Source organism: Amblyomma maculatum, chromosome 6 (genome assembly GCF_055883805.1).
Source record: "Amblyomma maculatum isolate TAMU_Amacu chromosome 6, ASM5588380v1, whole genome shotgun sequence".
NCBI lineage: Eukaryota > Metazoa > Arthropoda > Arachnida > Ixodida > Ixodidae > Amblyomma > Amblyomma maculatum.
The window spans coordinates 169692520-169716919 of NC_139349.1; the positions used below are offsets into that span (position 1 = coordinate 169692520).

The 24400-nt window shown below is 47.3% G+C and overlaps 1 protein-coding gene across 1 annotated transcript in view; it reads right to left on the minus strand.

Moving 5' to 3' along the window:
* Window positions 1-22112, minus strand: part of LOC146187381 (centaurin-gamma-1A-like) — a 256006-nt gene extending 233894 nt beyond the window's left edge. Inside the window, exon 1 of the mRNA XM_084607654.1 lies at window positions 21734-22112. Coding sequence (XP_084463780.1) covers window positions 21734-21902 — 169 coding nt within the window. The 5' untranslated portion in view covers window positions 21903-22112. The remainder of the gene's footprint in view (window positions 1-21733) is intronic.
* Between the last annotated feature and the right edge of the window lie 2288 nt (window positions 22113-24400).

The following is a 24400-nucleotide window of genomic DNA, read 5'->3' on the forward strand; positions in this document are numbered from 1 at the left end:
TCGGTTCTCTTTAGAACAGTAGTCGGTGAGAATGGTACTTGGCAACATGTTCTTAGCAAATACTGCAGAAGCAGCTCACTTTTCTTAATGTTCATTATCCATTTGATACCAAAAGTTCAAAAGATGTTATATTTCTCGAGAGAAATGCATCCATTGGATATGTGTTTTCAGTCGATGTCGAGAACTTGTTTTATTCTGTGTTCCATGATGCCTTGTTCACTTCTGTAAGGGATGCCATAGAGAGTAGCGGCACAGTTGATTTCAGAACTCCTCAGGTGTGTCAATTAGTAATTTTATGAAGCTGCTATAATTTCATCTGAGTGTGACATTTATATCTTTTGATAACAGCTTTTACCGACAAAGACAAAGGATTTGCATCAGATCCTGCGTAGCCTCTGTGCTAACATTTTTTTAGCCTTTAATGACCGCGCCCTAAAACTCAGTTTGACAGAGGGATTGTGTTTTACCCATGAACTCCCTTTGCGAGGATGTTTTCAGTTTTTGAATTTAAGTATTACCTTGGGCGAGCATCATGTGTGTTGGCAATACTCGCCTCGAACACGGAAGGAGCTGCTGCCTTATTCCTCGGCTCATTAAAAGACTGTGAAACGCGCTATTGCTAACCTCTGCCTTGGGTCTGCTCTTGTGAAGTTGTGTGAACATACTATGCAGTTGAGCTTTGAAAAGCAAGTGGATTGATTTGCTATGGCGGGGTTCCCAAGCTCGGTAATCACTGGTGATGCTGAAGCCTTCCTAAGGAAAACCAAATGTGTAATGTTCAAAAAGTTGTGCGAGACAAGAAAGCCAAGCGTAAAACCAGAAGTGGTACCCTATGTTCACAGGGTTCTGCACAATGTGAAAAAGGCTGCAAATCGACATGGCGTACCTGTCGTAATTTCCGCTCCACGAAAGCTTGCACAATTATGCTCGCGCATTGCGAGCACTGAAAAGGAGGGCGCCTGCAGCAAAAAACATGGCAAGCAGTATGTGAAGTGCTGCATAAAAGTAGTATATGAAATACCACTGGCCTACGGAAAACCCTATGTGGGCCAATCGAGGCGCTGCGTGAATGACAGTGCAGCTGAACATGCACTATCACAAAAAGAACCAGGTGGTGCACATCTTTCACAGCATTGCGCAAATTGCTTCGTGTGCAACCGAGCGGCAAAACATGCGCTGGGGGAAAACATATGCCTGCACTGAAAGATATGTGAACCACGGCTTCATGAGATAAAGATTCTGGGCAGAAGTAGAGATTTGAAGGCACGCGAGGTCTTAAAGGCGTTTTACATAAGAAAGAGAGGGAAAGCGTGTGAGTGGTACATCGGTTCACCTTTTCAAGACCGAGATGACATATCTTGAACGGTTTGTTTGATGCGTCGTGTTGTTGTTCATGCGCATGCCTTAAAATTTCTATATATTTGCTGCCTTGGCAGTGAATAAAGGTCAGATGAATTTAGCGCTCGTCCTGCGTCATTCTCTCTTGTGTCACTTCTTAGCACTATTATTTTCAGTCTCGAACAGTATGCACTATTTAGCCCAAATTGTCATTCTTCTAAACCATTTAATCATGTTGGCTATAGGAGCCATATGTGACAGAAAATATATTTAGAAAGCTGTGTATTCATAAGTCACTGAGAACAAAATATATCAAAAAGGCTGCGTTAATCATATCTGGTTCACTTTTCATGCCCTTCTACTTTAAGATGACAGACATGGAGTATGATTGAAATCGACAATATGCAGAGATTGTCTGCCAACTTGAGCTTCACAAGAATTTTGTACCTTTTTTCCAGCTTTACAGGACACAATAACAGATTTTTTTGCAGATAGTGACAGTGTAGGGCAGTATTGTTTATGCATCCAGAAATTACGACACCAGAGCTTAATGGTTTTTGCTTGGTGCATGCGAAAAAATGAAGCAGGAATAAGTTCTTAACAGAGGTCCATATTTTAAAGCAATGAAATTGCTCATTGATCTTTTTCTCAATGTGAAAAATACAGGTGTATGTTAATGAAGCAATGAAACTGATTTGAAAATGAAAATTAAGTTATGTATAAACAAAGAACGGTAAAAAAAGTAGGAAAGGAAAAGCTCGGAAGCACATCACATTTTCCACTATGGCCATGGAAAAAGTCTGGCTCTTCTGGATGATGACACCGGCTAGGCAGTTTCCATCAACCTTAGCCTCAGACCATTTGTGCCAAGTGAACACTTTACTGAAACATTTCTAACTAAAGACCGCTATTGATAATACGTCTATGGAAAAGTTTCGCTTCTCGTCTTGCAACTCATTACATGATGGAGCTGAAATAAGTTCCGCTTGTAATAAAGTTGGCTATGAGCTTCTCACACTTTTTGACAGTTTTCACTGGTGCAGTATGCTATTGTGAATGGTACATCTGGGCACTCTATTGATGTGCACTCCACTGGTGTCTTATTCATCACATGCAGTGTTTATTCCCTTCAAATTTAATTTATCCTAAGAGTGGCACAAGGTTGCTGCTGCAAGGTGCATGATGCAAACCAGCAACTTTCACTTGATGTACTAGTGGTGAAAGTGTGTTGCTATTGCTAGGGGGAAGGACTATACAACCAAGGCACAGCAGAAGCCAAATATTATAGTGATTGTGGGTAATCCCTGCCAGAATTCTAGTTCATCGGGACAGTTTGTCCATATCGTAACAGTAGCAACTAGTGGCTGCATGGGCAGCAAGAGCGCAAGTATGCTGCAAAGGTTAAAACATGCCAATGATAGTACCTTTTTTGCTTCATGCACATTGGCTACAAATGAATTACTTCTTCTCTATTCTTCTATGTGAAAACAGTCATTGACTTTGTTTCATGCATTCTGTCTCGCTTAACTGATCTGTATTAGACATATACCTTCACCAGACATGGCACTTTGGGCTGGTGGCGGAGAGAAATGGATTAATATATTGTAGCAACAAATTGTTATTAAACTTTTATCACTCACTTTGTTTGCAAAAAAAAACTTGCTTTTAGAAGTTGAACCCCTTATACCACACCATAAGAGCAACAAATTTACGCTGTGTAGTGACCATATAAACGAAACAAAACTCGCGAGTGCAGTCAGAGGCAGCAGATGGCGACGGGGCATAACGCAAACAAGATTGTTCTGAAAAGTGCCACATGGCTGTCATTTATCGAAAAAGTAGCATACAAAAACAATATTTCATACTGTAAAGGTCACTTCCTCTGATGATAATGCGGGCGATCTCCAAATTTTGAAATTGGTTTCAAAGATCAAATAAAAAAGGGCGTGCATGTCATTCATGAAAGCGGACGAGTAACGAACTTCATGCTTCACACATAATCAAACGTCAATCACAACTGTTTCATTTAGAGTTCCACCAACAGAACTCACTTGAAAGCTTGCAGAAGCCGCACATTACTGTCAGTAGAACAAAACGCGTCATCCCGAAAGCAGTCAAGTGCTTTTAATCTCCACACTTCCATTTCATTGTCGCCTTGCGAAATGCACAAATCATTCTCACTGCATGCACGGCGGAACGTGTCTGCACGCAGTAGAGGTGGTCAGAAAGCACAGCTGCGGACGGTTTGCTTTTTTTTAAATGCAGGTCATTTCTTCACCGGACGGCGTCAGTAATACAGTCGTACCTTAGTGGGGATCTTGCCGAAATACAAGGCTTGGGTTACCTCATAAAATAGATCGCATTTCGGGGCCGATTTGCATGTAAGCGGTGGAGCGGCCGTGCGCCAGCGATTGAATCAATGCACAAATCGTATTTAGTTCATCCGGGGCAAGACAAGATGACTAGCCTCATGCGGTCTTTGGAGAAGACTCGCGGCACAAATATAGCACGCACACACATCCACGCAACAACGCGCATCGCACGCTGCCACAACGACACGGGCGCCGAGGCCTACGGGTCGTGTCGCTATAGTGCTCTAGAATATTGGGCAGTGTGACGACCGGCGCCGGAGAGCGGGCCGCTTTTGCGATGACAAGAACCGACTCCCGCGAGAGGGCGCGACGTGCAACAGGGGTGCCACGTTCGCCGCTCGGCGCGTAGCGGCCGCGGGATAGCGGGGGTACAGAGGAGGGGTGCGGTTCTCTTTGAAGCGATTTTCAGACGCTGCGCAATTAGTGTGATAATTAATAAAGAGGCAACTTATTCCAGGTGCTTAAACTGATCCCTGCCGTTCTTTTACGTCTATCTGGAGACATTGTGCACGCTTGGGTAGTCCTTCGGAGCAGCGCGCTATGTTTGAATCGCTATCTGAAACCCTCAAAATTTCTTCGGTCAGTTACAAATCGTCCAGATGAGCAATTTGTACTTAATGTTTGCAACGAACTGTGCTGTTTTGCATTCGTTTTTCCCTTAAGGGAATAAAGGCTACTGCCCAGGAGCGCTATTAACACGCGGAGAAAAACAGTGTACATGCGAATCAAAGCTTGTGCTTCGTAAGGCCTCCTTAGGAACACTTATTTTTTACAAACCTTATTTACGAACACCTGCTTGCATTTTGCAGCTTGCGCTTATTAATACATAACAACGTTTATCTTAAATCGTCAGTAATCTGTAATATATCTCTTTAATTGGTGTTCTTTATGTGCCCTAATCACCGTTTATATAAATTACAAATACAGTGTGCGAGCAAAACACATTTATTCACTACCGTACTAATTTAAAGTACTGTGGTATTTACCTGCAAAAAAAAAAATAAACAAGGTATACGCGACTCAAGCATTTATTCTTTGTTCGTGATGAACATATACGTATATCACGGACATTTGTTTGCGTGCCACTAACCAAAGGGTGAACCAGCTGTTTAGATGAAAAAAACAACAACAAAAAGTCAAGTGCAGCTACGGCATTGCTTCAAATAAAATGTCAAAAATTAAACCCGTCACATACGTAATACGTTCATAGCGGGCACTTGAGTGCGGACGCTTTACTGGCATCGAATGGTACAGAGCAAATAAACAAAAATAAAAGCACTGATAATTACGCGTCGAATTGACAGGTATGATGCAGTTCTTGGCGCGCACCGAGAGAAAGCGGAAAAATGCGAAAAAGATGACGAACACCTAATACGCAAGCAATTAAAATAATGCCGAAATCAAATGCGGACATAATACGTGTTTATTCTTTGAGTGTGTGGTATGAAATATGAGTAATCGACTGGATATACTTGCAACTACTGCTTATCGGGCTACTTACCGCGGGTGCTCTTTGCAGTACTAACCAGACTATAATTGTTAACAAGGTTGATATTACACGTGAAATACTTCCAAGGAAATTTAATTATTTTCCCTTTGGGAACTCGTGTCGTGATTCGCTTACTTCGCAAAGAGCGAAGCCGCAAAAACACTATAAATTTCATTGCTTCAAGTGGGAGCTTTTCTGGTGCTCCAAGAAGGTAAACTTTTTGAACCTTCACATTTTACAGGAAGTTTGCAAAATCTGAAGTGCAAAGCAGTCGAAAAGGACCGTGCATCGAGCCAAATTTTTGAGTAAATTGCGACCTCAACCTCTCTTTTGCAGAAGGATGATCTAGCGGAAGCAAATAAGCGTATACCTTATAGCCTCTGCGTCCTCTATTTTCCGTCGTTGTTTATTTTTCAAAGCTATTCATTTTTTTTATTTTGTATGTACGTAAAACAGGACTAGAGCGATCTTCTGGAGGCAATGACTTGCATATTACCGGTGGCTTGCGTACCCTAGAATGGAAACATTTTCTTGAACAATTAGGTCATCTCTACCTCCATGCGGGGTAGTCCACATTTAATTCATTCCAACTGAATGCCGACTTCTCTTGTGGCTTCAGTGACGTACTGTAGTCGGCATAGTTGGCGTGGGAAACAACGGAATATACCATTTTGGACTGTTTTGATAATGGCGTTACTGTGACCAGTTTTATTCAGCGCTCGAACGCACGTGTTGTATGTTTCACTTCTTCATACATCCTGCTTCCAAACTGCCCTCTTTTCAAAACGACTACATTTCTGGACGTGAATTAGGTGCTTTAGGAATGCTAAAGCAAGCTGTACGGCGAGTGAAGTGTGCTGTGCGAGTCGTACGCCGGCCCTCTCCAAGCTGTTTTCTTCGGAGCCAACTCCTGTCATGTTACTTCCCCGAGGTATTGCCTACGGCCAAAATGGAAAATAAATTAGGTGATTGCTAACAGTACTGAGCACCGTTAACCGGCATATTTGTAAAATCTTGTCGCGAACAGCTTGAGACGACGCACAAGCAAACAAGAACGTACAGTCCGCGCGGTATCCGCCCCGCCGCACAGCGCGCATACGCGGGCGCCCGGACGGCTGACACACCAGTTGCTGGTGGCGCCCTCTGCGCTGCGGCACCTCCGTCATCGCAAAAGCGGCCCCTCGCTCCCATGCATTTCGCGGCGCGGTCGACACACTGCCCAATATTCTAGAGCACTATAGTGTCACTAGCGTGGAATGGGGGTGCCGGCCGCAGCTCGTAACAGCCAGCCGACGGCCTCTTCTCCCTCTCCATCTTCTTTTTCCCCCTTGCGCCGCATCCATTTGTTGGGATCAGATATCCGCGTCCCGGGACCCAGCTCGGAGCCGATGGCAACAAGCGTCCGATGGTCGGCCGCGCATCCCGGCCTGCGAATACTGGAGCAGCACGCTGGTTCCTTCTCTCCCGCTTGCTGAGATCGCGTTTCTCCCGAAACCGCAAACGCAGGGGGAGAAGAACAAAGTCCATCCTGCGACACGGCGGCGCCACACAACCCGGTGAAGCTTGGCCGGCACAACAGCAGCAAAGCTATACACACAGTATATCCATTGCTCCCGGGAGTGCCCGCGCACTGTAGCCAAAGGGGCTCCTGAGACCGGTCTGACCAGCAACAACTCGCAAGACCCGCGACATCTGCTCTGGAGGGCCTGCACATGGAGCCCGGACAGGCGGTTCCACTCAGGAACGCAAGACAATAAAGGTTTCTCCTCCTGAACCCTAGTGACTTCCTTCTAGCCACCACTTCCTGTTGGAAGACCGACTCGCAGGGACGGATGATCCGGTGGGTAAGCGGCGTGGGGCTTCACCCACAAAACGCCCTGACAAAAAGCGAAAGTAAAAGGATTCTCGCATCACCGCGTCTCTCTCTACAAGACCGAGGGGGAAGCACGCAGGCTTCCTCTAACAAGAACAACGCACAGACAGCGTAGCGCCCACTCTTGTGCGCAAGAAGCCGACGCTGCTCTGACGTCTGTATAAGCACAGTGCAGTGCTGACCAACTTCGGAGGTCAATGACCGCTTCCGTATGAGGATAAGGCGTTTCCGGAGAGGACAACGGCCTCATTACGAACAAGGGAGCTAGCCTCTCGCGGTAAGTGATCTCTCCAACTAAGCTGACTTTCTACGCCGTACAGCATTCATCTTCCCAGGAGTCCCCTCTTTTTCAACCTCGTGAGGGACCGCAAGCAAAAATGAAGCCTGCGACGGAGCTCGGCTGGTCCACTGAAATTTACTCGCCTGTGTGAACGACACACCGATTGCGCTGACAAGTGACTCAAAGCAAGGTAAGGCTTCGAACATCGCCACCACAGTGCATAGCTATGCACATGACAGCCCAGTGTCCCATGAGTACGGGCAACCGGCGCAGGCCGCCGCATCCAACTGGCGGCGGAAGCTTTTTGTTTGTGTTTATGTGCTTAGCGGGTACACACCATGCGCCGCGTGCGCAGCAGCCCAGGGGAGCCACGTGAGATGCGCATAAGCGGAGCCGACCGAGGCGGGCAACAAGGGCCGGAAAGGTCCCGCTTTGTACCCCGCTCGACGGTAGACAGTTTTAGTTTCACGTGCGTACAGAGTTACGTACGCAAACGTGAGAAGTCTACGTGCGCTGCGCGAATTTCGCCAGGACTACTTTTAGTTTCACGTACGTGGTGTACGTGAAGCAAAATGTATGGACCTTTCATACAAGCCTCGAAAAACTGTGCGTACGTGTTATGCCGCGCCATCTAGTACAGATGAACCAAACTAATTTTGTCAGTCGAGCTGCCTTGAGCCGAGCCATGCTGCGGCCGTAGCCAAGAGTCGGTCGAATTGGAAATTGCTGTTCTCAACGTCGTTGCTCTACAGTGAACAATTGGCAAGACGCATACTTATATGCGTCCACCGAACAGCGTGTCGCATGCAGTCTTCGAATGGATTGCATTCTCTCACGTCGCGAAGCATATCCAGATCGTCGCTTTTGTAAAAGCGAATTCGCTGGGCAACAGCACTCATGCAACTTCACGACCTTCCCCCTACAACGGATTGGCTCTGGTTGGCTGCCGCCTTGCATCTGGCACTCTAGCCACTTCTCGCTCAACTCTGGTCTGGCGTGACCTCGCGAGATCGTTGCTATGACGACGACAAACGCTTCTGCGTCAGGCTTAACAGCAGAAAAATCGTTCTTCTATCTAAAAACAAAAGGCTATTTGTCACATGAAACTTTACGCGAGGGTAAGATTGGGTAAGCTTAAAGCGAATACAACAGTTTAGAACACGATATCGCGCCGAGGAATTAGCGGCGAAGCTGTTATTGCTGTGAAGCGGGCGGGCAGGGCGTCGCCATGTTGTCAACTCTACGTACGCCAGCAACGTAAAGACGCCAACGTGAAAATCCGAATCTCACGTACGTCCGTAAACGTCCCGCGGACTCTTCACGTTCTGCGCATGCGCACTGGTCACACGTAGGCGCTTCACGTACGCTAAGCTCCCACGTACGTGAAACTAAAACGCTCCAGTCGTAAAGCGCGGCGGGGAGTCCGCGACAGCAACCGGGCACGCCGCTGCTGCTCCGTCAAGTGACAGCAGCCCGTGGGAGCCGTCGACTGAAAGCGCCGTATGACAACGTCCATCACTCCGGCATGGACGCCGCTCCGGACGTGTTCTGGCAAATACGCGAGCAAACACCTGTCTGCTTGACCCAACATGGAGCAAATGCGGTAACAACAAATGCGCAGGACGCACTCAAGAGGGCTTGTGACCTGAGATCTACAAGTTAGCGAGGGCGTCGCAGAGGAGATTAACACAACCCAGAAACCGCAAAGCTGCTTCGGTCTTCGCCGACGACCGCTAAAGGCTGATGACCGAACGAGCCACAGGGACATGGAGAAACGGGGAGAACGCAGGCTACATACATATGAAGCGTTTCTGGAAAGGTGGTTCTTTTCTCTGATAGAGGCAGCCCCGTGGAGCGGTCGACAGTCTGGCAGTACGCTTCCATCGAGGACTTGGATAGCGAGGGATCAACGAGTTGATATCTAGAGCGCGTTGTACCCACGTAACTGAGGACGCCAAGTAAAAATGTTGCACATAGCCTTCTTTCGTAAGGTCCTCCTGGGTGCCGGTTGGTGCCGACCACGCTGCCCGAGTCCTAACACCGCGCCCGACTCACGAGAGGCGCGCTCGCAAGCCGTAGCGCGTGGGCATTTGACCCTCGTTGTTTCCATGGCAAGCGACAGCTGTCTCGTCGAGCGTCCACCGCGCCAAAAGTCCAAGGCCGATTTGAAGGGGACCAGCTGCGGACGTACAGGCGGCGCCTGGATTGGATGTGTGTCGTCGGCAGTGCGGCCAGTAGCCAATGCGCGACATGTCGAAACGCAGAGTAACGGGAGAAGGGATGCCCGTCCCTATCGCGCAAACGGCGATCGACACACAGGCCGTTTCGTGGCGAAAATCTCAAGGATCGCAAGCGAGCGCCTTGCGGGTTCATGCAGAAGTCCCGGAAAGTGGCGGGAATTTTCTGTTTCCATGACGACGCCGTTCATTGTCGATGTCCACGAGGAGAGTTGGCGACGACAATGCCCTTCATTGGGCGAACATCGATCGTGGATTATAAGAACGCGTCAACTACTTCTGCAACCGTTTTCGTAGAATAAGCGGCCACTCTCGGAGTAGGCTGGCGTCCAATGGGCTGCACTACTATACCGGAAGTGACGTGTTAGCAATGTAATACCGTCAATGTTAGTGATCGAAGGTCCACCACCAGACGACAGAACAGTTTAGAACCCCCTCTCCCCCATTGTGTTCGGCGCTGCCAGCATCAGCCCACATAGGTCTACTGCAGGACAAGGACACTCCAATGGATTTTATCCTGTGTCAGGTGACATCACGTTACGCCGCACACCTCGTAGTCTAATTACCACCTGATGCCTCCTGCCGCGCTTGCCATATATCTTAGAATATCCTCTGCTACGTTAATAACTCTGCTTCGTATTACATCTTCCCGCCCATGTTTAGTTCTTGATTTCGACGGTGCACCTAGAGCCACCTTTTTGCATGTGTCTCTAGGTGCACCCCCCGCTACAGCACTGCCTGGGGGCGAGCACCCCAGCGGAATGCTGATTTTGATATCTCTACAGAAATGCATGCTGTCAAAACAGGTTAACTAACAAAAAATTTTCTGAGTTTTTTTTGTTTCCGACTAGGTAAAAGGTGTGCTAATTACTAATCTGTACAAATTGTTATGGACAACGAAGAAAAATACTACTGAGGGCAGACAGACATGACCAGACGACTCGGCGTGCTGTTGTTCAGGCGTCCAAGAAGAACTGCGACAAAAATGGAGAGGATTTGTGGGGGGGTATCACAGTCATTGTCGAGAAATGGACTGATGCGTAAAACAACGGCTGTGCGAGGTAGGTGAAAAAATGTCTCTGAGCAAAATTTCGTTGATGTGGAGTAATTAGTAAATTAATTAGAGCCAAAAAGTAAGTCAGCCAAGCAAATAGCCAAGGACGTCGATATAGTGTGCAGACGTCATTTTAAAACAGCCACTGCCGTCGAGATTATGCAAAAAAAAAAAAACGCGGGAAAGAGAGAAAAGCGAGCATAAAAAAAAAGCAAATGAGTGCAGACAGCCGCAGGAAAGGCTTTCTACTTACCGCACTTAAAAAGGGAGAACTCTCGCTTTTTTTTTTTTTCTTTTGCTCCACAACTACCTTACCCGGGCATTGGTTGTAATGTGCCTTTCCCTGTTTGGGGAAACGATGACATCCTGTCCCGTCTGCAGGGACCCAACGGGGGTTGAAGACATTCGAGATAAATATGGTATCATGCCAGGTCAAAACGTTATGAAGCCACGTGCCGTGGGCTTTCAGCTCGATCAAGGGAACCAGCATTGCCAAGCTTTGTACTAATATCATAAACAGCATGCAGTCTGTATGCTCAGAAGAGAGATCCAAGTGCCGCCAACAAATTTAGTGCCTTTCCCATATACAGTGAAATATGATACACAATGCTAACCTTGGGGAGGGTGTGCTTGGTTTGACTGGTCTAGTTTCAAGGCCACTGAATCAGAGACAGCTCTGGGTGGATAAAAAACAACACCCAAGAGCATTCTTATGCTACGGAATGCTAAGTTAAAAAGTGGAGCAAAACGATGCGCCAACAAGGTGCATTCCCTCATTATTAGCCGTCGTTAATTACGAGTCCCCTGAGCCAATCATTAGCGCAACGCACCGCCAGTGGCCACAAGGGGAGGACCTCCTACACAACGTGCGTGGCGCAGTCAATAAAACGCTTTTCCTGGCTGCTCAGACAGACCTGCTTTTTGTTTTAGCAGCTCAAACGGGCAACAACTCATTCGCCACCCTTTTTTGCTAAGAATTTCTGGAATAAGATATCATCAGGCCTCATGAGGTTAGGAGACCGAATGAGGCATACACTGTAATGAAGGACGGCCATGCTTACTGTGTTGGAGGTTTATCGGACAGGCGGGAACTAGGTGTAGGTTTCCTTGTCAATAAGTATATGGCTGGTAATATAGATGAATTTTATAGTATTAATGAGAGGGTGGCAGGCATCATAATTAGGCCCAATAAGCGGTATAAAATGAAGGTTGTACAGGCCTACGCACCTACATGTAGTCATGATGACCAGGCAGTTGAAAGCTTCTACGAAGGGCGACTTCAATGCCAAGGTAGGGAAAAAGCAGGCAAGAGACCAGACAGTGGGTGACTATGGAATTGGCTCACGGAATCATCATCATCACCAGCCTGCCTATACCCACTGCAGGGCAAAAGACTCTCTGTGCTGCTGCATCCACCTGACCCCTGCGAACTTCTTTATCTCATTCGCTCACCTAATTTTCTGCCGCCCCTGCTACGATTTAGTTCCCTTGTAATCCAGTTTGTTACCCTACGCGACCATCGGTTAGCCTCTCTTGGGCAGGACATGTCCTGCCCATGCCCACTCTTGATTTCCACTAGAATGTCAGTGACTTGAGTTATTTCTCTGACCCACTCTGCACGCTTCCTATCTCTTAAAGTTACCCCTACCAGTTTTCGTTACAGCCTTCTGCGTTGTCCACAACTTAAGGAGAACCCTCTTCGTTAGCCACCACGTTTCCGCCGGTGAGTACAGGCAAGATGCAACTGTTGTATACTTTCCTCTTGAGGCTCTAGGAATAGCAGGGGGGAATTACTAGTTGAGTTTGCAGAACGCAATAACATAAGGAATATGAATACCTTCTCCAACCCGAAACCGGAGCAAACCGAGCAAACCGGAGAAGCGGAAGTGGACATGGAAGAACCCTAACGGGGGACTAAAAATGAAATTGACTTCATACTGTATTCTAACTCTGGGATTATACAGGACGTAGAGGCAATCGGAAAGGTGCGATGTAGTGACTACAGGATGGTAACGTCTCGAATTAGTCTAGATTTGAAGAGGAAACGAAAAAAATTAGTAAAGAAGACGTTTATCAACGAATTAGCCGTGAAGGGGAAGGCACACTAATTCAGGATCTCGCTACAGAATAGATATTCAGCTTTAACCGAGGATGAAGACATTAGCTTAGAAGCAATGAACAATAATTTGAGACGTATCATTACTGAGTTCGCAGTAGAAGTAGGCGGTAGGATAGTTAGAGAGGATACCGGTAAGCTGTCTAAGGAGACGAAAGATTTGATTAAGAAACGCCAAGGTATGAAAGCTTCCAACCAAACAGACCATACAGAATTGGCAGATATATCAAAGCTAATCAATAAGCGTGAAGTGGCCGATATAAGGAAGTATAACATGGAGAACATTGAGCATGCTGTAAAGAATGGGGGAAGCCTTAAAGTTGTAGAGAAGAAATTGGACATAGGCAAAATTCAGGTGTGTGCGCTAAGGGACAAGGCGGGGAACGTCATCACGAATATGTACAAGATAAAGTAGCCGAGGAGTTCTATACTGATCTGCACTGTAGCCAAAATAGTCAGGACACTAATGAGGTTGGCAGATAGGAAAAGCAGTCAGACGTTCCGCCAGTGACGAAGGACGAGGTTAAGAAAGCTTTAGAAACTATGCAAGGGGGGAAATCAGCTGGAGAGGATCACGTAACTGCATATTTCTTGAAGGTCGGGGAATATATCGTGCCAGAAAAACTGGCCACCCTGTATACGCAGTGCCTGGTGTCATCGACGGCATCGGAACCGTGGAAGAACGCTAACATTATCTTAATTCATAAAAATGGGACGCTAAGGACTTAAGAACTTGCAGACCAATCAGCTTACTGTCTGTTACGTATAAGCTATTTACTAAGGTAATCGCTAATAGAATCAGGACAACCTTAGACTGCAATCAAGCAAAGGATCAAGCAGGTTTTCGGAAACGGTACTCTACTATCGATCATATCCATACCATCAATCAGGTGATAGAAAAATGCTCGGAATATAACCAGGCCTTATTCATAGCATTCATTGATTACGAAAAAGCATTTGACTCAGTTGAAACCTCGGCGGTGATGCAGGCTTTGCGAAATCAGGGTGTATGTGAAAGTACTTGAAGACGTTTAAGTGGCTGCACAGAAACGTTAGTTCTGCATAAAGAAAGTCACAAAATTCCCATAAAGAAAGGTGTTAGGCAAGGAGACACAATCTCTCCAGTATTATTCACAGCTTGCTTAGAGGAAGTATTCAGAGACTTGGAATGCGAGCAGTTAGGGATAAGGGTAGATGGAGAACATATCTCAGTAATCTGCGATTCGCTGATGACATCGCCTTGCTAAGCAACTCGGGGGATGAACTGCAAATAATGACTGATAACCTACATAGGAAAAGTAGAAAGGTAAGCTTGAAAACCAATAAGCAGAAGACTAAGGTAATGTTCAACAGCCTCGGGAAGAAACAGCAGTTTACGTTAGATAGCGAAGCACTGGAAGCAGTAGGCGAATATGTCTACTTAGGACAGGTAGTAACCGCAGATCCAGACCATAAAAGGGAAATAACTAGGGGAATAAGATTGGGATGGAGCGCATTTGGCAAGTACTCGGAAATTGCGACTAGCAGCTTACCGGTATCACTTAAAAGGAAAGTATAAAACAGTTGCATCTTACCTGGTGGTGGTGGGAACGTTTATTGGTTAATTGGAGTCTGGGAGCCACAGAGTGGCCCCGCTACATGGTCGGCGTCCCTAGTCCGGGACACCGCATGACGAGACCCCGTCTCGCGCCCGTTTCACCAGAGCCCGTTGAGACTCCAGTGTGGAGCAGTTGAGGAGGGCAGTCTCCCATGCCTCTCGGGAAGGGGTAGGGGAAGGGGGAGGTGAGGATTTCGAGTACATGCCCACACCATGTGGAAGACATCGCAAGTCTCTCCACAGTGCGGGCATCGCCATCCGTGTTAGGATCATAATGTTTTAAGACTGCAGGACAGAGTAGAGTACCTGTTTGCAGGCGCCTTAAAGTTCGCTCCTCCGCCTTACTCAGCCCCTTTGCAGGAGCCGCGAAAAGGCGGTGGTTGTCGCTATAATACTTTATGATTTCTTTCGCAGAAGCGGCTGGTTTGTCTCCGAGTCAGAAGAGCTTTGATGAGGAGCCGGTGAGTAAGCGCTCGGGCAGCCACGTCAGCGGTTTCGTTACCTCGTAAATCCTGGTGGCCAGAAGCCCAAATTATTTTCTTTGACGTTGGAGCTGTGACAGTCCGCCTTAGAATTCGACTCGCTAAGGGGAAGATCTCCCCTTCTAAGTAATGAACACATGCTTTTCGAGAGTCCGTTATGATCATCCTTGAATTCAGGTCCGCGGCAGCAAGCGCTATCGCTACTTCCTCGGCTCGCGCTGAATTTTGTGCTCGGAAGGAGAGTCCATCAACGTGCATTTCCTGGTGAACAACAGCGGCCGTGTAAAATCCCGTTGGCGACGGCTCTGCTATGTCTACATAATGGAGGCTAACCAAAAGGGCTCTATTTAAGTTGAAGGCAACGCAGAGGGCCATGGAAAGAAAAATGGTAGGGATAACGTTAAGAGATAGGAAACGTGCAGAATGGGTCAGAGAAATAACTCAAGTCACTGACATTCTAGTGCAAATCAAGAAGAAGAAATGAGCATGGGCAGGACATGTAGTGCAAAGAGAGGATAGCAGATGGTCGCTAAGGGTAACAAACTGGATTCCAAAGGAAGAAAAGCGCAGCAGGGGGCGGCAAAAAGTTAGGTGGGATGATGTGGTGAAGAAGTTGGCAGGGGCCAAGTGGATGCAGGTAGCACATGACCGTGTTAATTGGAGGAATATGGGAGAGGCCTTCGCCCTGCAGTGAGTATAGCCCAGCTGATGATGATGATGACCTTGTGGTATCACTTCTGGCCTCTATTTACCCTCCGGAGTCGTTGCTGCACTCTCGCTTGTTCCGAGCGTCATTTTTATTTTAGTTTTTCGGAAAAGTTCCCGCCACTACCACCACGACCGGCACAGGTTAGCCAGTTGAAAAACGCTTGTTTGTCTCTCACGGACACACCATAACGCGGATTCCAAACAATGTGCTGCTTTCCGTCTCTCACTATTTTCAAAAAGCCAACGTGGGAACACTGAGGGGCAGCCCTGTCCAGCTAGGACCTGGATGACCAGCGAGCTGTCGCGGAAAGAGCGAGCGTGGCGGTGTTGAGTACCCGACTATGTCCCACGATTTCCTTTTAATAAAACGCTTTCATAATCAACTATTTTCAAGCGGGCTGAGTAAAACGGTGTGTGTGTGTGTGTGTGTGTGTGTGTGTGTGTGTGTGTGTGTGTGTGTGTGTGTGTGTGTGTGTGTGTGTGTGTGTGTGTGTGTGTGTGTGTGTGTGTGTGTGTGTGTGTGTGTGTGTGTGTGTGTGTGTGTGTGTGTGTGTGTGTGTGTGTGTGTGTGTGTGTGTGTGTGTGTGTGCGTGCGTGCGTGCGTGCGTGTGTGTGCGTGTGTGTGCACAAGGGGAACAAACCCGGCACATGTACCTTTCGTTGAACGTGTTACGAAAACCGGAAACATGTCTTCATCTGGAAGCTCGTAAGAATTTTGCCATGCTGCTTAAGAATCGCGCCGTACACCCTTGAATGCATCCTCATTTGAGCAATCACTCATATAACCAAAGATTAAGAACACTGTGATTGATTCATGTTAGAATGAAAACATGCTGCATCGATGCCGCCCTGCTCTCCAACATTTGCAAGGAATTGTTCTAGAGATGAAATTTCTTTTGCTTGATCTTTTTTGAAATGTCATGGCGCCTGCGCTCTGTGAGTAGCGTCCGCGCTCGCCTTTCGCTCTGCTGTCCTGCCCTTGGTGCTAAATGAGACTAGTGGGATAGCCTGCGATTTCCGTTCTTTGTTCATGCCTTTTAAGATGCGCAGGTTTCATCCTGTTTTCTTTTCTTTTTTAGCAGGCATTCAGAGACGCTGATGATCAAACGATTACGCGCAGTGTGCAACCGGGCAACGATTCTAAAACTCCCCCTCGAACAATGCGCTCATCTTTTTATGACTGCTGTAGTAACTTCGAATGTTATATGTTTGAAGGCCTGTCTGTGACTCACCACGTGCACACAAAAGTGAGAATGCTAAGGGAAGGATTGCATTCCTCTCAGTTAATTGCTCCGCCGTGAATGAGAAATAATGCAACCAAAAGAGGACTTAAGGACACAACTTTACCAAATTTGTTTCCACGACTTGTGCCAAGAAAAGCTAAGCAGCCACCCATATAATGGTGAATATTCAAAATACATGCTACTGACATTTCACATATCTGCTGTCAGATATATGTCACACCGCTGAAAAACTTAGCCTGGACGTAACGCTCATCAGTAACAGTGTTAAGAGGAGTAAAATTACAGAAATGAACTTATCAGAAGTGATTCCTGACAATTATTTCCTCGTGTGCTTATAGCCTATTTCCGAAAACTTTTGCGGACGACATGAAACAAAGTAAGAGAAAGTGGTGGCCAGACTTTCTTCCAAGCGAAGCACCGCACTTGATCAGAACGGGTATTCACCCATCAGCGAATTCCGGGGAAGTGTTCTCAGAGGTTTGTCCTACATGCGCAGATCTAGATCCAAGTCGTGAAGAAACTTTACAGCACCGATCGATTCGAAATTACGTCCAACTGCTGTGGCGTCTTGGAAGACCGGCCTATCAACAGAGTCTGTATCGCTCTGCCTTTGAGCAACATAACGACTCTTCGAAATGTCTCCTTCCCGATATACAGCCTGCACCGTCAGAAAAGGTTCGCGATGAATCATAGTCCGAGTAGTTGTGGCGCTCGCAAACCCGGGAGGTGTTCCGCAATGCTGTCGTGACTTGGTTGGGCGCTCGCTGGAGTTGCACCACTCTAGCCATAGTATCCCACCGACTACATCGAATGGAACACAATAGCTCATTCGGAACGATGCTGCACGGCGCCAGCGGTTAATCGCCGTGCGCACTACGTGCATCTTACCTTGGTCAAGATAGAGGCCAGTTATAATAATAATAATAATAATAATAATAATAATAATAATAATAATAATAATAATAATAATAATAATAATAACTTTATTTACCATCAACGTTTACATGATGGCGGGAGCCTGGAGTAAAAGCTGCCTTACGGCAGCTTGACAAGGCCTCAAGCTTTTTTTTTTTTTTGGTTGGTTCATAGGAAGGGAAAGGCGCAGTATCTGTCACACTTGCTCTGTGGACACCTGAACCGCGCCGTAAGGGAAGGGATGAAGGTGGGAGTGAAAGTGGATAGAGAGAAAGGGGGGTCGTAGTGGAGGGCTACGGAGTAATTTCGACCACCTGGGGATCTTTAACGTGCGCTGACATCGCACAGCACACGGACGCCACTTCGTTTCGCCTCCATCGAAACGCAGCCGCCGAGGCCGGGATCCGATCCCGGGAACTCTCCCCACTTTGGCAATGGTACATCAGCGGTCTTATCACAGTTGATAAAAACATTTGGGACGCAATTAATCAATGTATAATAAATAATAGCGGGATTCGCGATAGGGGGTTTGCGATAGGGATTCGATCATGACGGTAAACGGAGCACTTGATTCTCTTGGAAAATTTTTCACGCGCTGCAAATATTGTTTTCTCCAGTGCAGAAAGCGTGATTTTAACTTGAAGGGAAAAGCGTATGTCTGCACTTGTGCCGCGCAGTAAATAACCCTTTGCCAGACTACACAGTAAGCTCAGGCAAAAATTGTTCCGGGGCTGCCGTGAAGCAGGCGAGGCGCGTGCCTACTTATTTCGTGACCGCAGCAGTCGGCATGCAAGCGTCAGGTTCAAAACCCTTTCCACACACCTCCGATCGCAGTTTTCGCTCACTTGCGGCCTCGACGCGGTGGCAGTCTACAGCTTACAGGAGAGAAACTGTGAATATGAAAGCCTGAGATGGATCAAGAGCCGCTCTGTCCAGTATGGGGTGGATTGGCAGTAGTCGCGTGTGTCACCACCAGTGCGACCACGTCCAGATGACGGCTCGCCGACTGTTCGGAACTACCGGATTTGCTCAAATTTCTAATCGCAGTTATGCAGAAAGGAATCTCAAAATCTGTAATCACCGCCTGGCCAATCCCCCTAGTGGGTATGCGCCGTTTTTATGAGGACAACTTTTTCTGGGCCCGGGTTCTGTTGGGAATGGGCTTTCGAAGTCCGCGAAGAAGCAGGAAAGACGCCCGTTTCTTTGTCTGAGAATGTACGCACTTGAAATGCTACAAAGCAAACGTTTGCTTCGCAGTAACTGCAGACGTCAAAAGGAGTACTGTCTGGTACCTGCCACGTTTTGAAAACACTCGAAAAAATTAAGGTAAATTTCGTCACACTTTGATAATTCATCATTTCAAGACTCAGACGAGTGCACTGATTAATCGCATTCCTTTTCAGGCCGCCATACAAATTTTTACTTTTAAAGTGCGGCATTCCTATAAGTAGCATCTATAGTTTCCCTTAGATGCTCGCGTGACCATTTCAAAGAAATATATGCACCAAATGTTTGCTCGCGTTTTCTTCTTTGCAATCATGCGTCATCACATATGGGTCAGAGAGTGGCGTCGACCGCTGAAAGATTCATCTTTTTTTTTCCTCTGACGCTATTCCACCTTCAACGATACATGGCTGTGACGTCAAAGGTGGCGTTTAGTCAATGTTAAGCATGAAAAAAAAAAAAAAAGCAATATAATCCCTGATAAGTATTTTTAATTTATTACAGCGCGTAATCCAACCTGCCGTAATTCAAAAGCATCAGAAAACATGTAAGTAACATTAGCTCTAAGATCAAGTCTTCATGATAGGTTGCAGAACTCTACCATATTTTGTTTACATCAGCCTTGCAGCGTGCAGAAGGCTCCTCCTTTGCTGGTACATAATGGGGATTTGAAGCTAGCTGCACTCGAACATTAGACTGACTACGATGTGCTAGAAATAGACCTTTCACAAAACCTCCCTGAGCTATCTGTTCCCCACTGCCTAGCGACAAAGAGCGCCGGATCAGTCGTCCAGCTCGGAAGATCGCCAGTCTGCGTAGTTTAGTAGAACTTCTAGTTGGTGCATGGCTGTGCACACATAAAGGACAAAGGAAGAGACGATCGAGAAGGAAAGAGCGCAAGCTATCAACTGTTTCATCCATATCGGTAGCTCCTTATATAGGCAGTGTGCACACGTGCTGCGCTCATTCCTTCTCTTGCTGTGTTTCTCAACAAAGGACCCGTGCCTACTCGCAGTGATCCACATTAAATGACTTCACAAGGTGGCCCCACTAATGACCGGAAATCGTATGTTCTCCGAAGAACCGAATAGGCGACTTCCACGGCAGAGAAAGTCCGCGGGAGGCCAGGTCCTGACAACGCTTGCATCATCGGTAAACGCGTAACGAATGGAACACACACGAGCGAGACCCCAGTCTTATGTTGTACAAGCGAGTACCTTTTCCCACCCACGAGTACGTGCCACATTTCTTCACGGTATTGAAAAAAATTTGTTGTAGTTTAACTGGTTAACCATAGTTGAATTGCGATAGCAACGGCGGAAGCTTCTTTTGCCTGCTACAAGGAGTCAAGGACACTTAAGCTCATCCTTTAAGAGTATGACGTGAGAGCGTACAGCTATCAGCCCACATATAAATGAGAAGGGTTCAATGCTGCTGAACCGAATGTGGAGCGAAAGCATTATTGTTGTTCTCCAAATAACATATGGCACATAGGATCGGTCAAGAATTGGGTAGCAAAGAAATTTTTTGAAGTATACTTTCATGTAATCATAAACAAAAAAAAAAGAATGTGATTGGAGGGGTAGAGGAAAGGAAATAAAAACAAATATAAAATGAAAAGTGGTAACGCACACGGGAGATTGACACTGGAATTGTAGAGCAAGTGATGTTGAAATATTTAGCAAGGCAAACGATTCCAGTAAAAAAAAATTGCATGGTGGTAAAAACAAAGCATTAGCTGCCGGTGACCGAGCGTTGTTCTTCGCGGCTGTTCAAGGTCAAACGTGGCCCTTCCCGGGACGACGCGACGGGCCGAAACCTGACGTACCTGACGCAATAAAAACGCAGGAACGGTCTTGTGCGCGCCTGGATATGATGAAACTCCGTCGCCCAGTAACCGCGCGAAGGCAGGCGGCGCTCGAGTCCATGCCAAAAACACATATGCCGACACATTTCATCAGGGTCTGGTTTTTCATCACGTTATTCAAAGTGGAAAATGAAAATTCGACAATAAACATTGCATTCGAAAGAGGCATTAGACCTGACCCACTAAAACGCAGCCCGAAATTCCCCAGCCTACTACATACGCGTAGGGGTACACAACTGTGAACACAGATTACAGCTGATCCGTGCGGGCCAAAAGAACCGGTTTCTTTAGGCTCGGCGGCAAGGGATCTCTTCTACCGGCCGCGCATCAAAAGGGCACCAAAACGAAAGGAAGAAAAACACCCGGCGGCCAGTATGCGGCAAGGGGGAGGGGTCTCGCACATGTGTTGTCGTGTGCAATTTGCGAAGGCGCTTTCCGGCAACACCGCGCCATGGAACCCGCAATACGCTCTTTCTACTTTTTTTTTTCTTTTTTTTAATGTTCCGAGTGCGGTGCAACGGCTGCAAACTTGTAAGCTGGGATCGACAGGCGACGCGACGACAGCGCAAGGAGCGGAACCGTCAGCAAGTCGAGTGACCACCAACGGCCGCTCCATCGGCCGCCCGTGAACGAAGTGATCACGACGTCTGTTTCAAAGCCACGACAAAATCGAAGACATGCAAAGCACGCATGCTGCGCTGCAGCAGGGCGCTCATCTCGGGTTGCACTGGGTATACACTGGGGCTGGGCTCAAAGCAGCATCGGCGGAGGGCGTTCGCAGTCGGCGCAACTGCAGTGCGCGAAAACGAAACGGTGCCGTAGAACGCATCGGCAGGGCTTCCGCCGAAGCCCTTTTTAGCAGAACCGCCCTGAAACGCAGCGCGGCCCTAGGCCTTGCTCTGCGGCTGCTCGTCTGCTCGCCTCGCGCGCAGCTCACCTTCGATGCAGACGACGTGCTCGCGGATCTGCTGGGCCAGCAGCGGATCGGGTATGACTTCCAGCAGGTCATAGATGGCATAGATGCTCGGATGGACGCTCTCGAAGCGGTGGATCTCCTGCCGAATGGCTAGGGAGTTGTTGTAGTACGGCTGCGTTCGGTTGTTCATCGCTAGCGCTGATCATAAGGCCACGACGAAACACTCCATTGCAGCCACACTCTTTACAAGCACTCGAAACCTGGCACCATTTTCATCACAGAAACCAGCAACAAACACACACACACACCGCTGCTCCAAGCAGCACGGGCAGTCTCGCGAGCGAGACAGACACGGGCGCGAAGCGAACACACGGACGCAAACAGACGCAACGCGAGATGTGCCAAGCTTTAGTGGAGACACACAGCAACCACCCGTCTATCGAATAAGATGCACGCGCACGCCGCACGAGGGCTAAGCACGTTTTGGCTTGTGGCGCCACCTCTTGTCAAGAAAAGACGCATTGAACTGAATCACTGAGCTGTCCTTTAGCTTCTGCTCGCAGCGCTGGAAGCACATTGGAAAGAAAATTTACGCCGAGAAAAGTCATTTGTGCTTACTTCCGTTTAAACCGAGTAAATGACACGCGAAAGCACTGTTTGGCATTTGCTTGCTGGTTTAGCGTTAGACAGGCACAGATACTTACCCGAAAAGAAAACTGGTGGTCTACCTCGGTGGACACACCACGAATCGCTATTACAAACTAGTCTCCAACTTGACTAGCAGATTTTTAGCCACAGATCATGCACCAACCAGCCAGAATTTCCACCTTTTTAAAGTACTCACGCTTGTTTGAGAGCACTGCGTTGAATAGGCATTTGTTGAACGCAGTAGCTAACTTAACTGCACGTTAAGCAGAGGCATGTGGCATAGCATGCTGTGTATATTGTTTTTTTTTATAACTCTTTATGTATGATTGGAATTCTGCTCAGGTGTCATCGCAAGAAGAAACAAGAGTGTATTTTTGAAGTCGTGGGCACCTCATAACATGCTTACGCAGGATGGTGCAGTTCAATATTGAGTCAAATGAATAAGTGCTGGCTTTCACAACAACTGTTTATTATGTGTATACATCTCAAAGTGACCTTGGCTAAATTGAATTCCAAACTATCGTACAGCCGCTTCAATAGCTTCTGAATTAGGTGACATGTTGTACTTGCACCATTATGCCTACCAATCTTTTTGAAGAAGGAAGCATTGCTACAAAATTAAAGGATTAAGCTCACAAATTATAGCAGCACTTGAAGAGGGCAGAACCAGAGTATTTTGACATCACTCCCTTATGGTTTGCACACTGGTCAGCTAGCAATCCAACATTTCAAGAAACGCTTGTTAATGTCATCATCATGTGCCACAAGTGTGTTTATGGTAAATTAGGTACTACAAGGACTTGTGACTACAGTAAATTAGGTACTACAGGGCTACCCCGATGAAAGTCTAGGAAATAGTATGAGACAACCAGCTTTAGGCATTTAAATTTGAGGAACCTGAGTTCGATCCCAGCCATAGTGACGATGTTTTGATAGAGAAAAATGTAAGGCACCCATTTACTATGTGATGTCAGTGCATGCCAAAAAAAAATAATAATAATTGGTCAAAAATGAGCCGGAGACCTACACTACAGAATCCTGCAGAGCCTAAGTCAATTTGGGACGCTATACTAAACAAAACTGAAATTCACTGCTTCTAAATTTAGGTGAAACAATGCTTTTGCTGTTTAGTAAATGCACGGCATGCAATACATTTTAAACCATTTATGCAGAAGCAGTTTGTTTTACTGGCAAATGCCTTCAACTTTTTGGCAGGAAAAAGTGGAAGATGTGACTTCAGTTCTACAAATGACACTGGGCAGCCATGCAGCCATCAAAGAACCTACTTTGATATGCAAATAGCCACATTTGTGTTTGCAAGGAGGCTGTCGAGACGCCGGACGCACAGGACCGGAGCCGAGGGTAGCGTTGACCGCCGAGGCGTCGAGGAACCGCGGAGACGTGGAGCTTTCATTAGAGCTGAGTACAAGTAGTTTATTTACATGTGTACACTTTGGAGATTTCAGAAGGAAGCCCTCTCCAGATGTCGGTCACCAGGTTTTCTTCTCTTGGGTCTCTTTAGGTCCCTAGGCAGGGAATTAGTTCATCTTTGGCACGGGCCAATCGCAAAGCGCGAGGTGACAGTTTGCGCACTGCATCACTGAGCCCCGCCCCGCACATTCTTGCACGTGTGCCACTACATTTTAACAAACACGTCGCCAGTTCACAAGCGACCCCCCATCGTTCTATCCTCACGGCTTGCCTCTGTTTTTGTGCGTTCGGTCCGGCGCCTTGTGGGTCTCCCCCTCAGCGGCTAACACTTCAGACAGCAGGCCAGAGCTCGCGCGAAGCCGACGATGGCTTCTCCCTCCGCTTTTGTCCAATGTCGAGTACCGTAACCCGACACCGCGCGGCTCCGACGACGGTCGCTTGCTCCACCGCCGCCCCTCTGTAGGTAACAGGCCACGCTCTTCTTGGGAAGTCAGGCCGTTTTCACAAAGCGACCAAATCGGTGCTTCGAAATGGCCATGGGTGAGGACAGCGGCGTGCGTGCAGACCGGGTGGACATCTGCAGACGAAGCTTGCTGAGATGCCCATGGA